A 14,549-nucleotide genomic window follows, 5' to 3' on the forward strand; every position below is an offset into this window, starting at 1 on the left:
AAGGAGAGATTACCTAGACAATGAGAAAATTCTCAGTGCTCAAGAGCATTGTTTTGGAGAAATGTCATGAATTTTCTCCTGCAGAAGCCTATGACAACTTCCCTTAATTCTTCACCACAGGACCTCAGCTCAAGTCCCAGCTGCTGACTCAGGTACCTGGACACTGTCTTGGGATCAGTGTAGGCTCCTACAACCTTACAAAAATATAAAGAAGCCAAAACATGTGCCTTTCACAGTTTATTTCAGAGTGCTGGTCACAGACTTAGTGTGAAAGTCGGGTGACATGTATTGGTAACACTCTTTCTCTTGCAGATCCCTGGAAATGTGGATGTCTGCTTTGCCACTTCCTTACTGTAGAGTTTCACTCATGCTTCTGTGGGTTTATATTGTTGTTTGGGGGGTCTGGAGTCTAATTCCAGGATTGGCTTCATCAGCTTTCTCTTCCTTAACTATAACGGTCTTGATTGTTTTTACATTTATGGCTACACCAAACAGGAATACCGCTATTAAGGCATAAATCCGACCAAAGACCACTCTCAGATACACCAGAGATTCATCATTTTGCCTGACTGACCGCATTCTACGTGGAGGGGGTCCACTCTCTGTGCTCCCACCAGCACCTCTATCAATGCAGCGTGGAGGATCCCAGCCTATGTGACAATGACAGTTCCTGTTATTGTTGCAAATCCCCCTGTGACTGCATTTCTCAGGTAAACAGTCATAATTCAGCTGAGCTGCACTGCCATTGCAGTAGGTATTGCTACAGATCTTTCCAGGACCACAGGGTGTACCTGGTCTCACATGACCAACATCATTTGCTCCTGTGGAGCGATGTGAGTCCAGCCCAAAACACCAGAATCCTGAGATTAGAGACTGATGGAATCCCACATGTTCTTGCAAGCGGGGGAGATGTGTGACATTACCACACTGCAGCCTTCCACAATAAATGTCTTCGGTGGCACAGACGTCAGCTTTCATTTTCTCTTCGGTTCTTCTGCAGTGTCCATATCTATTGCCTCTTTTATTTATGGTATAGCAGGCATCTGCACCTTTCACGGCATTTTTACCAAAGATTTCTTGGCAGTGCACAGTGCGGTCAGTGCAATTTCCATGATAACAGTAACCTTCTTCTGTGCATGGGGTTCCATCTTGCATATAGAAATCACCAGGGCATGACAAGGACTCCCCATGGCAGTACTCTGGAAGATCACATATATTTTGGATTGGTCTGCAGAGTGTCCCAGGAGGGGAATATGTGCAGTTTGTACAGCATCGGCCTGTATTACATTTGCTGTCTATGGTGAAGGTACAATCATTTGTACAGCAGGGGTTGTTGTAACACTGTTTGAAGGATCCACAGTCACACTCCTCTCCTTGATCTAGTATGTAGTTTCCACAACGATCGTGGGTCAGGCTTTTATTTAAATATACCACTTTGGTGCTGAATAGGCACTCACCTGCCCGACGACCCAGTATGTGCTGTACATGTATATAGGAACAGTTACTGAAGGAATCTGTCAGAGACGCTGGTCTGTGCATAATACACACGGACCTTCTCTGGCAAGTACAAGTATTCACATCATAGTATAGACCTAAATTTCTTGCCACCTTTTGTGTTCCTGCAATCGACAATATTAAAAGGTGTCTGCCTAGGTAACCAAGCATGACAAGGTTTCGATTGCTGCATACACCATATAAGACAGGTTCATAATTAATATCCGTTGGCCCATCTTTAATCACAACTATGGATGAATGTGGTATAACAAGTCCATACACAGCAGACTTATAGTGTCTAACACATGGACTAAAATGCACATGATACCTATTCATGGGAACTGGATCTCTCTGGTTATAAATCATAATGAATCCAATATAGTAATTTATATCAATACCTTGAAGGAATGTGTCAATTAAATTACACATCTTTATCAGAAAATGGGCACATTTTGACACATTGTTGAACACAGTATACATTGAGTTGGAACTTAGGATAAGTGCTTTCATATTTCCATGATGGGATGAATACAACTTACTAGAGATCCTGGGGACAACACTGGCATTTGCTTGAGAAAAAAGGGGGTCCATAATCTCCTTATGTCCCAGTTTAGAGGTAGGTCCCATCACATTTGTATCTGCCACTATCTGAGAAACGATGTGCTCAAACCTTTGGGAATTGCTGAGGGGTTTGATTTCATAAGCAAGGTCATCCAACTTGATGATACCTTCAAGACCCCCATAGCATGTGTCCACGGTGACCATGGAAAGAGGAATCTCCTCCAGGTAGCCGAGGTAGTAACAGTCTGGAGGGATGAAGGGGTAATCCATCTGCAAGGCTCCTTGGTCGTCCTGAGTCATCATCAGCAAATGTCTGGACCAAAACAGTTTCTTGCGTCGCATGTGGATAATGTGTCTCCTGTCACCAAAACGCAGGCTGTAGGACAGCCAGCCTGGCATCCAAACACTTTTGCCATGGTGCAGCTCCTTCCTGGGAATGACCACCTCAGAGGAGATGTAGCGCCATGATGGACGGCCTTGAGAACATTGCACAGGAGCCAGCCCTGCCCAGACAGCAAGGAGCAAGAGGAATGCCCTCATGGTGACCTGACCAGCCAAGCTCAGGCCCCCGCTCAGGGATATCTCTCAGTGAGAATGGATCAAGGGAAGATCCTCAGTGAGGGCCTGGTCTAGAGCATCTGACAGAACAGAGGGCTTCTTCAGGCTACCAGCACCCCACACCTGGGAACCACCTGTAGAGATGAGATCACAGACACAGGGTGTGGCAGTGGGTGGGCCTGCACATCAGCTCAGCTAGGGTGGATGTGTGAGAGGTGGGTGGACTATGTGCTTGAGTACTTACTTGGATATGGGAAGGGAATTGCATCCAGTAGCACCCGCATATTCAACACATTCAATCTTTCCTCTAGATATTTGAATATGTAATATACGTTTTTTTATTTAATTTCTCTTCTGTGAAACAAAATTCATTGTTTATTCACCACACCCAGTGTTCCGTACAATAGGTGCCCTCTATAATACCCACCACCAGGCTCCCCCAACCTCCCACCCCATACCCCTTCAAAACCCTCAGATTGTTCTTCAGGATCCATGGTTTATCTCCCCCATCAACCTCCCTCAACTCCCTTCTCCTCTCCATCTCCCCATGTCCTCCGTGTGGATATGTCATATAAGTTTTAATGCAATAAACTCCTTTACCAGTTCCATCTCTCGTGGTACTGCTGGGTCAGTTTCTGTGGATTACCCCCCATCATTCACTATAGATATCACTGTTCCTTCTTCCACGGCATGTGGAGGTAGTCATTGCAAATTTTACCTTAGAGTTATTGAAAGTAATGTTTTGTAATGCTATATGTATTAGTATGTGTCTTATTATGGTTTGACAATAATTTGAGTCTTTGGACCCTTTTGGTTTTTGCTTTGAAGCTTCTTTGAGCTTACTGAGTAAAATATTCCCCAGGTTCTATGTTACTTTTTTTTTTTTTTTAAATCAAACCTGCTGGTGAGAACAGAAGATTCTGCTGATCATATGTGAGACCCAGGAGTTGTTCCCACTAATACTCTCTTGGTTCTTCCCTGAGTTTTGGCCACATATGTGTTTAAATTCTCAGCTGAAGACAGAAGAGTGCTGAGCTTATTTTTGTAGTTAGTATCATGCAGCCTGGGTGTGAACAAAAAATGTTGCCAACCACTGCACTCACTTCTTTGATTCTCTACTGTAAATCCCCTTTAAAATCTCCTGGGTCAGGCAGAAATGTCACTGTTGTATTTTAACAGGAGCATGACTTCTGGACAGGTGGCTGACCTCCTGAATAAAGCTCACATTCCTTTCGAATCAAAACTCATCAGTCAAAACTCATCTCTTGAATATTGCCCTTTCCAGCAATGGACAGCCAAATTCAGGTTCAGGTAACAATAAATCAGAGAGTGGAACAGAACATCAAAAACTAATAAAGTACTGTATGGTGACTAACATAATATAATAAAACAAACAAACAAACAAAATAAATAAATAAGAATAAATCAGAAAGTGGAATGGCAGTTTCTAGGGGTTGAAAGGAGAGACAATGTTGTATTTCAAGACATAGTATTTTCTGTTATGCAAAATGATTACGTCTGGAAGTTTCCTCCAAAACCCTGTCCTTGTAATTAACAATACTGTGATATACAGTTGAACTTTGGTTAAGAGGGTTGATCTCATATTTAGTGAGATCTTCACTCAATACAAAAGTGAAAGACAAGACTTCTGCTTCTCTCATGAGAGCATACTGAGCTCCATGGATATGGTCTCTACTGAAAATGTGAAAATCTTTATTACAAACTACTTGCATATTTTGGATACTAGCCCATTATCAGATATGACATTTGCAAATATCATCTCCTATTCCAGAGTTTGCCTTTTAGTTTTGTTAATTATTTCTTTTGCTCTGTAGAAGTTGTTTCCTTTTTGTTTGTTAGCTTCTTTTGTTCTTTCTGTTTTGTCTTATTTTAATAATAATTAAGTCCAGAGAGTTTATTTTTGATTCTGTTTCCCTCGTCTCTTGAGATGTATCTAGATAGAATTAATACAGGTGTTGTCAAATAGGTCACTTCCTGTCTTCTCCTTTAGGATTTTAATGGTTTCAGGTTTCACACTTAAGTCTTTCGTCCAGCATGGACACCTGGGTGGCTCAGTGGGTTAAGCCTCTGCCTTTGGCTCAGGTCATGATCTCAGATCCTGGGATTGAGCCCCACATCGGGCTCTCTGCTCAGCAGGGAGCCTGCTTCCCCCCTCTCTCTCTGCCTGCCTCTCTGCCTACTTGTGATCTCTGTCTGTCAAGTAAATAAATAAATAAATAAAATCTTTAAAGAATAAGTCTTTCATCCATCGTGAATTTATTTTTGTGTAGGTTGTACAAAAGTGGTCCAGTTTCTTTCTTACACATGTGGCTGTCCACTTTTATCAACCCCATGTGTTGAAGAGACTGTCCCCCCCCCCCATTGAATATTCTTTCCTGCTTTGTTGAAGATTATTTGACCGTATAGTTTTGGGTCGAATTCTGAGTACTCTATTCTGTAACATTGATTTATGTGTCTCTTGCTCTCCCAATATCACACTGTCTTGATAACTGTTGTATGGTAATATACCTTGAAATCTAGAATGGGGTGATACCTCCAGCTGTGTTTTACTTTTCCAAGATGACTTTGGATATTTGCAATCTTTTTGGTAGGATGGTATGTTCACCTCTGAAAAATGCCAGTTATATCAATAAGAATAGCACTGAATGAGTAGACTACTTGTGTTGTGTACACATTGTTGATTTTTATTTTTTCTTAGATTCTTAAATTATCTTTCAGAATAAGAGAAAGAAGTGGAGGAGAAGGGAGTTGAGGGAAATTGGAAGGGGAGGTGAACCATGAGAGACTATGGACTCTGAAAAACAATCTGATGGTTTTGAAGGGGCTGGTGGTGGGAGGTTGGGGGAACCAGGTGGTGGGTATCGGAGAGGGCACGGATTGCATGGAACACTGGGTGTGGTGCAAAAACAACGAATACTGTTACACTGAAAAGAAATAAAAAAATAAAAAAAAAAAAGAAAGAAGAGTGCATGACCATAGGGGAGCAGTAGGCAGAGAGCAAGGGAGTAGAAGACTCCCCCCTGAATGTGACGCCAGACACAGGGCTCTATCCCTAGATCCTGATATAATTATCTAAACCAAAGGTAGATGCTTAACTGACTGATACACCCAGCTGCCATGGGTAATACAGATATGTTAGAAACAGATTCCTTCCAGTCTCTGAGCATGGAATGTTTCTCCATTTCTTCGGGTCAGCTTCAATTATTTTTTTAATTTAATTTTATTTTTTCAGTGTTCCAAGGTTCATTTTCTTATGCACCACACCTAGTGTTCCATGCAATATAAGCTCTCCTTAATACCCACCACGTGAAGCAGGCTCACCTCGGCTTCAGTTTCTTTCATTAGTGTGTTACAGGTTTCAGAGAACAGATCTTTTACAGCTTTGGTTAGGTATACTCCTATGGATCTTACTATATTTATTCAGTTTTAAATGGGATTGATTCCTTGATTTCACTTTGTGCTGCTTCATTACGGGTGTATAGAAATGCAACTGTAGGGGCCCCTGTGTGACTCAGTCAGTTAAGTGGCAGCTTTCAGCTCAGGTCATGATCCCATGGTCCTAGGATTGAGTCCTGCATCAGCTACTTATTCTGCAAGACCTTGTTTCTCCCTCTCCCTGCCTCTACCCCCTTTTTTTGTGCTCTCTCTCTCTCTCTCTTTCTGACAAATACATAAAAATACTTAAAAAATAAAAAAAATAATATAAATGCCACTTAATTTACTATGCTGAGTTTGTATCCTGCAACTTTACTGAATTCATTTATTAGTTCTAGCAGACACATTTAGAGGAGTCTTTGGGGATTTCTATATATACTCTAAAACTGAACTCCAAAAACTAATGAAACCAATTAAAACAAAATGGAAAGAAGACACGAGTAGACATTTGTACAAGGGAAACTTATAGATGTTCAACAGATACATGAAAAAATGCTCGTCACTTGGCATCAGGGAAATACAATCAAAACCATGATGAGATATCCAGTCACACATCTCAGAATGGCTAAAATCAAGAACACAAGAAACGACAGGTGTTGGGGAGGATACAGAGAAAAGAGAACCCTCATGGACTGTTAGTTGGAGAGCAATATGTTGCAGGAACTCTGGAACACAGTATGGAGGTTCGTCAGACATTTGAAAATATAACTATCCTTTGATCAAGCATTCACACTATGAATACTTACCCAAAGACTGCAGAAATTCAAAGGGAAACTTGCAGCCTGATGGTTATGGCAGCATTATCCCTAATAGCCAAGCCATGGTAACAGCTATGCTTATGTCCATGCACAAATGAATGGATAATGAACATGTGGTTTACATATACAGTAGCATATTAACCATAAGGAATACGAAATTTTGTCATTTGCCACACATGGACAGAGACACAGGCTCTTATGCTAAGTGGAATGAGACATTCAGAGAAAGAAAAGTAGCATCTTGCTTAAGGCATATGTATAATTTAAGAAAGAAAACACAAGGGCAATGTTACAAAAAAAAAGTGGGAGGGAGGAAAACCAAGAAACAGACTATAAGCTATAGATAAAAAACAGGGGTATCAGATGGGAAGTGGGTAGGGGAATGTGTCACATAAGTTTTGGGGATTAGGGAGTGCACGTGTTATCATGAGCAGCAGGGATTGTATGGAAGAGTTGAATCACTTGTTGAAACTAATATCATATTGTACCCTAACAGGAATTTAAATTCAAACTTAAAAGAAATGTATTTATAGTCTCTGGAAATTGCCTTGTGGCATACAGCACATGAAAAGCATTTATTTCAGGAAATCTACTAACACAACTAGCAGCTAGAGTATTTGCACTAAGGTATGCTCCTTTCCTTCCCCATCCCAGCTCAGCACATGGAAAATCCACTCCATGCAGCTGGGACTACAGGTGTGTAACATGCAACACATCTGGCACCTCCACTCAAGACTCGTGCAGCTAAAACCTAGGTTTCCATGTGCCCAGCTCCCATCAGAGGACTCTTTACCAGAAGAACAGGGCAAAAGTGACCCCCATTCTGGCCCATGATTTTTGCTGTGAGGTCAAGCCCCAAATAGGAGCCACTGGGACATGGGGCACACACATTCCACCCAGACCTTCTCCTAGGACAGAAGCCCTGCCCTGTGCACACTACACTTGGGCTGGTGGGACCCTGATTATACCAACCCTGATTTCTATGGCAGGAGTCTCATACCACCAGTTCTGACAAAGAACAGAAATTAAGCTGCCTCCTACCTCTAAAATGGCCACTCTGTTCCCAAACAATGAGGATGGAAGCTTATGTTTGTCCCCAAAAGCAGCTACAGACCCTACAAAGAATTTTGCACTGGGAAAGGTAGAAATGTAATAAACCAATAAGCAGTGTTCCTAATATGTTCCCAAACAACTGACTTCATTTCCAGGTGAACGAGGAAGATCTAGCCCTCGGTTGTGGGGAGAGGCAGTAGTAGGAGATGGATGGATTCATTGGAGGTGTCCTAAACTATTCCTACTCACCTGAATGAGAGAACCAGAGATACAGACCCCGGAGGGGACAGCTGCTGACAGAACTCATGTTAGACCCTGGTCTCAGCATTTCTCCCTCAGACGGACCTGGGGTTGTTTGGTTCATTCCTGTGGAAAAATCCATTTGTCGAGACACTGTGGACAGTATGACAGCATGTAGCCTGAAGCAGAGGAGCTCATCATCTGGGTATGGGGAAGCAAGAGACGAAGAAAGCCCAACGAAACCACTTTTCCTCCTTTTCCTTTGTTAATTCCCCAGGCTACATGGCCTCTGTAATCTTTGAAAGCACCAACCTGGGGCGCCTGGGTGGCTCAGTGGGTTAAGCCGCTGCCTTTGGCTCAGGTCATGATCTCAGAGTCCTGGGATTGAGCCCTGCATCAGGCTCTCTGCTCAGCAGGGAGCCTGCTTCCTCCTCTCTCTCTGCCTGCCTCTGCCTGCTTGTGATCTCTCTGTCAAATAAATAAAATAAATCTTAAAAAAAAAAAAAAGAAAGCATCAACCTTCACTCAGTGCCGTGTCCGTAAGGTTCCCATGGGTTGATGTGTGCATCAATATTGTGACTTCTTATTGTAGAATACTGTTCCATTGTTGGATGCTTTAAACTTGGATTATTCCTTTAAACTTAGAAAACCTTCTGAGTTGTTGTCAGCTGCCAACACAAGACACTAAATATTCACTTGGCCTTTTGTTTGAACATGGGATTTCATACTTATGGAGAAACACTCAGCAGAGGGATTTCCAGGTAACTTGTTATGAGTGCCCATCTTTAATTTCATGAGAAACAGCCAGATGGTTTTCCAGGGCTGCCGTTTCATTGTTTATTCTGAATTTCAAGCCTGAGGCCCTCAGTGGGTTGTATACCTACCATGATTGGATGGTAAATGCTTCTAACATATATGAACCATTGTGTTGAGTGTAAAGGACATCTCATTGAGGTGTGGACAGAAGACAGAGGTGTCAGGCTGCAGAGAGCAAGAAGCTATTCTGACGATCTTGTGCTTAGAATGCTTGTGATTTGGAGAGAGAGGGATGGCATTGTAAAATAAAAAGGGTCAATGGACACATCCTTTTCATACACTGTGTAAGCGGGTCATGCTCCTGATATATATATATATATATATATATATATATATATATATATATACAGTATGTGTACTTTCGCTTAGCAATAGTGCATGGATAGGGGGCCTTGATGTGCTCTCTCTGCCCTGGGAGACACAGGCAACGACACATATGCCTTCCTTATTTATCAGGCCATGGCTGCGTAGGGGCGCTGGTCACCTGGTGTGGGGGTCACACAGGGGAGTAGCTGGCTGGCAGCATGTTCATGCCAAATCTCACAATTCACCTGCACTGGATATGGCCTCTTTCTTGTCAGATCCTGGAGGCGTCCTCCACCCAGATTGTCCTCATCACTACTTTTATTACATGCAGACATGGGACAGTTCTGGAACAGTACCATGATACACATGTACTTCCATGCTGGCCAATATTGCATGGCCCGCTGGCTGTGGTGCATAAACAATGAATCTTGGAACACTAAAAAATTAAATTATTAAGAAATAAGCTTCATGAATTTATGAAATTTAGGGATTTTGCATCTAAAACAAAACATGCTTATTACCTGTCTTGTCATTTTGTTATTGCTAGATCTTATGAAAGTGCAATGAATCTTTGCTCATTCAGCAGAGCCCTACACGGATCTTACAAACTTGTAGCAATAGGGTCACCCCCACCAGGGACTGCACAGGACGGGAAGAGGACAGTGTGAAAAATGACCATTTGCGCCGGATTTAGCCCAGCAGAGAGCATACTGCTGGAAAACAAAAAAAGATAATAAATAAATAAATAGAAAGAAAGAAAGAAAGAAAGAAAGAAAGAAAGAAAGAAAGAAAAATTGTTCATCCATTGGCACAGATCCTAGAAAATAAAACGGACCCCATGGGCAGATCCACAGATGCACTGTTGAACCCCGAACTACAGAGAATCTGAGAACTTTGAACCTAATTGTTTCCCAGGTGTTCTTTGAAACTACTATTCGCTCTTTTATTCACTCCATGTGATGCCTGCTACAGGAGAGTGTACAGCTGGTTTCCCTTGTGTGCTCCTCCAAGCATTTTGGGAAAAGATAGCTTATTTTGGAGTGTCACAGGTTCTCAGATTAAGAGGAGGCTTTCCCAGGCTGGATCCTACCCAGAGTCCTGTGCATATTTGTTTTAAATGATGAGATGGGGGAACTTTGGGTGATCATATTTAGAAAGATTTTGCAAGATTTAGAAAGTTTATGCATTTCTAGACTGAGGCTTTGGGGTCTATAGGGATATGATAAATGTATGGGCATGTGGGATGGATGTGGAACTCTGGAGGTCTGACATTTGACTATGGTACCATGGTAATATTTGGAAGTGGAGGGTGTTCCTTTATATGGTGATTGAGACTTTTGTATATTTCCTTGATGAAGAGATAATAATATTCAAATATTCAAATATTTGAAAGTAAAATACATTCAAATATCTTGAGGGTAGATACACCTGTGGTGAGCATAGCACACCATATAATCCTGTCCAATCACTGTGTTGTCCTCCAGAAACATGTACCACTCAATGATACTTAAGGAAAATAGAATAAAATCTCTGGGGCATCTGGGTGGCCCCCGATGTAAAGTCAAGTAATCTTATGAGAGGCAACAGAGGGAGGTTAGGCCCCAGTAGAACTGACTCATGTGACCATTGGTGCTCTATTGTCCTCTCACTGTGAAGGTGGAGGAAGGAGTCATGAATCTGAAAATGCAAGAGGCACAGCTCTGGAAACCAGGAGGAACACATTCAACCCCAGAGCTCCTGCAGGGGTGTAGCCCTGCCAACACTGACTGTAGCCTAGTGGACTTGATTTCACATAGACCGCCAGATGGTAGGAGAATAAATATGTGTAGACCTTTGCCCCGTGTGTGGAACCTGGACACACTGATCACAGGAACTACTACATGGTGGGAGGTAAGTGTCACACATTCACGGAGTCTCATGTTACCCATGTTGTGTGATGGCCAGCAGTACTGACCCAAGGACAGGGACACGCTGAGGCTATAGTCTGTGAGAAGGAGCCTCTGCAGGCATTCAGCACTGCAAGGATGATGTGATGATGTAGACTGAGCTTGAACCTGGCACACCTGTCAGCCCATGACTTGTGACCATGAGTTCCTGACTGTACTACCAGTATACGATGTGTGTGATGATCAAATGGAGACTGGGGTATAGAAATTCATCTATGCTTCTCATGTCCTTTATTTCCCCCAAACACACCGTCACATTTCTGATGTCAGGAGAGAAGATCCAAACATGTTAGGGATCAAGCTACAGTCCTGGACTCTGCAGGCTGACACCTCCCTATTCTTCCCAGATGTGGCCTCTGCAGATATTACCACTTACTGACGACATAGAGGCTGCAAACATCCCCAATAGTAATAATAATAATAATAATATATACATATATACATGCATACATAAAATAATGATAAATAAATAGTTTTATTACCTTCCTTAATACCCAGCACCAGGCTCACCCATTCCCCTCTGCCTTCACCTCTAAAACTGTCAGTTTGTTTCTCAGAGTCCACAGTCTCTCATGGTTCAACTTCTCCTCTGATTTCCCCAACTCACTTTTCTCTTCCTTCTCCTCATGCCCTCCCTGTTATTCCTTATGTTTCAGAAGTAAGTGAAACCATATGATCCTTGACTAACTTTGCTCGACTTATTTCACTCAACATAATCTCCAGCCCCATCCATGTTGATGCAAAAGTTTGGGTGTTACATACATACAATGAATCTTAGAACACTACATCAAAAACTAATGATGTACTGTATGTTGTCTAACGTAACACACACACACACACACACACACACACACACACACACACACACAGTATTTTTTACATTTTATAGATATATGTTTTATTCCAGTCCTTTTTTCACTCCATTAGCCTCTCTCTCTCACTCTCCCACTCTGTCTCTGTCTCTGTCTCTGTGTGTGTGTGTGTGTGTGTGTGTGTGTGTGTATTTTTTTTTTTCTTTTTCAAAGAAAGTGAAATTTTGGAATTTAGTGCCATCTAAAACACAGACCAAAATTCTCTCAGTCACAAGTGGATCTCCTGGTTTTGTCCATCCTGTGAGATTATAGTTCCCTCCCCACCTTTAGTTTAGTTTTGTTTTGTTTTGCTTCTCTGTTATGGTTGCTGACTGCTTGGATTTGTCTATGGTGTATTCTGCTTGGGTCATAGTTCATATTTTGGACTCTTCTCACACTCTCATACATACTTTTCTGAGCAAAATGACTGGAAGGAGGAATTCACAGAGTCTGAGTAGTAGTATATTTTACTTACACCATTGCTAATATGTAAGACTAACTGAAACCCCTTCCCTAGAGCCTGGTGGTTCAAGTTCATTGAGAAGCTACTGAAGGTGAATCTAGAGGTTGCACAGGAGAGTCTCAGAGACACTCCCTGCCCTCAGACTTCATCAGGTCTCTCCAGACTCCACAAGATGCATCTCACACTGAACAACTGCAGGCACAAGACATCCTGCTCATTAAACTGTCACAGATCCACTATCACTCAAATCCACCCACATGCTCAATGTGTCTTTTTCAACATTAAGGACCTTTTGAAATTGCAAAATTGAATATCCGACCAAGGAGGAGGGGCCAAATGACAGAGAAGTAGGAGACCCTGTTTCAACCCGTCCCCTAAAGTGAGCTAAATATCTACCAGAACACTCCGAACACACATAAAATCAGGCTGAGAGGTAGGATCATGCACTCCTGGATTTCCACGGGGACAGAAGACACCAGTGGAGATGTAAAGCAGAGTGGGAATGCTTGGACTGATATCATAGGATAAGCAGAAGGGGGAGGGAGGCACCAGAAGTGATGCATTGGAAAGTACTACCCCAATATGATCATTCCCTGTGGTTGGGGCCAGTATTAACTTGGAGTCTGGTTAAAAGAAACCCAAAAGTGCAAAGATCTTAAGGGGAAACTGGTGGAATCGGATGGTCACAGGCATGGGCCTAAGCCCAGGTACCCAGGATGGCCACCACTGGTGACCACCCATGCCAGAAAGAGTGTGGCAGAGCCTCCAGTTCCTGGTCCCTGTGCTCCTGGCTGTGTGCCGCTTGCACTACCACTCAGCTTGGCTCCACGCATGGGAGGGTTGGTGGGTGCTCTCTGGTACCACAGCCTTTTGCCCTCTGTGCACACTGCACAAGCAGGGTCTGCCCACGCGCTCCCCACACGTGCCTAAGAGAACTTGATGTGGATGCTAACCAACAGTCTCTAGGACCACCCGGGGAACTGGATGCTCCCAGCCTGAGCCTGAAGGAACTTGGTGAGATCTATGCCTGGGAGTCCTCAGCAGCAGCAGCCATGCAACTAAGCACACCCGGTAGCTTGGGCCCAGCCGCCAAACAGCAGTCCGAGCACAGGGAGCCACTGGAAGAGGGCTCTCTGGACCAATATCACTATTGGATTTAGTGGCACAGGGGTGCAGAGACAAGCGGGGGCTTGGAGTGTCCCCTGAGACAGCAGCTGGAGATGCGCACCACCTGTGGAAGCTTGTGCTGTTCAGCGGAGTTTGCAGGGGGGAGTCTGTGTTCTGGACCACCAAGAGGGGAACAGACTGAGGCTTCTCTTTGAGGCAGAGGTCTGGGTACAGTTTGCTTTACACTAAACCTCCAAAAAGCCACAAAAAGCTGCATGAAAAACAAAAACAAAAACAAAAACAAAACAAAACAAGAACAACAACAAAAAAATAAAACAATCCTCCAGAGAACAAAAGCCTGAAAAACTGGTTTCCACAGAGCCCAGAACCTTGATAGGGGGCAGGACAACACAACCCAAGCAAGACTGACTGGAAAATAATATGGCAGGCCCCTACCCGAGAAGGCAAGCCAAAAGAATGAAAGGACAACCACCACAGGGTCCCCAGAAAACTGTAAAACCCCAACATCAGGAGGAACCTGTAGATTAAGCCCATGGTATTGCCCTAAAACCTGTATATTTTACAGATACAACTTCTTTGTTTTGTTTTGTTTTGTTTTAATTCATTCTCGGGATTCTTAGTATTTTAATTTCCTAAACCTACCGACCATTAGAACCAGAGGTTTAATACAACATATTCCATAATCACCTTTTAACATGAACTTTTTCATACATACACCTGTGTTTTTCTTTTTCTTTCCATTTTCTACTTGAAAAAAATACCTTTAGATATAAGCTTCAAAGTAATCATTTTTCCCTATTCAATACTCCCCTGGAATATAAGTCAGTTTTAATCTCCCTTTATCTCTGGAACATTGAGTTCTTTAACAAAGATAACAAGATACACCCAAGAAGAACCAAAATAACCTTCCTCGCCCACA

General features: G+C 42.8%; 1 protein-coding gene across 1 annotated transcript; it reads right to left on the minus strand.

The window, feature by feature from the left end:
- Positions 1-228: 228 nt before the first annotated feature.
- Positions 229-2,734, minus strand: LOC125092699 (disintegrin and metalloproteinase domain-containing protein 21-like). Its single transcript, XM_047717046.1, has one exon. The coding sequence runs from the start codon at positions 2,593-2,595 to the stop codon at positions 382-384; it is 2,214 nt and encodes a 737-aa protein (XP_047573002.1). The 5' UTR covers positions 2,596-2,734; the 3' UTR covers positions 229-381.
- Between the last annotated feature and the right edge of the window lie 11,815 nt (positions 2,735-14,549).

The sequence above is a fragment of the Lutra lutra genome, unplaced genomic scaffold (genome assembly GCF_902655055.1).
Source record: "Lutra lutra unplaced genomic scaffold, mLutLut1.2, whole genome shotgun sequence".
Lineage (NCBI taxonomy): Eukaryota > Metazoa > Chordata > Mammalia > Carnivora > Mustelidae > Lutra > Lutra lutra.

What these genes read in the sequence shown, in the direction of transcription:
- LOC125092699 (XM_047717046.1), bottom strand. Translation starts at nt 2,595, where the DNA reads ATGAGGGCATTCCTCTTGCTCCTTGCTGTCTGGGCAGGGCTGGCTCCT.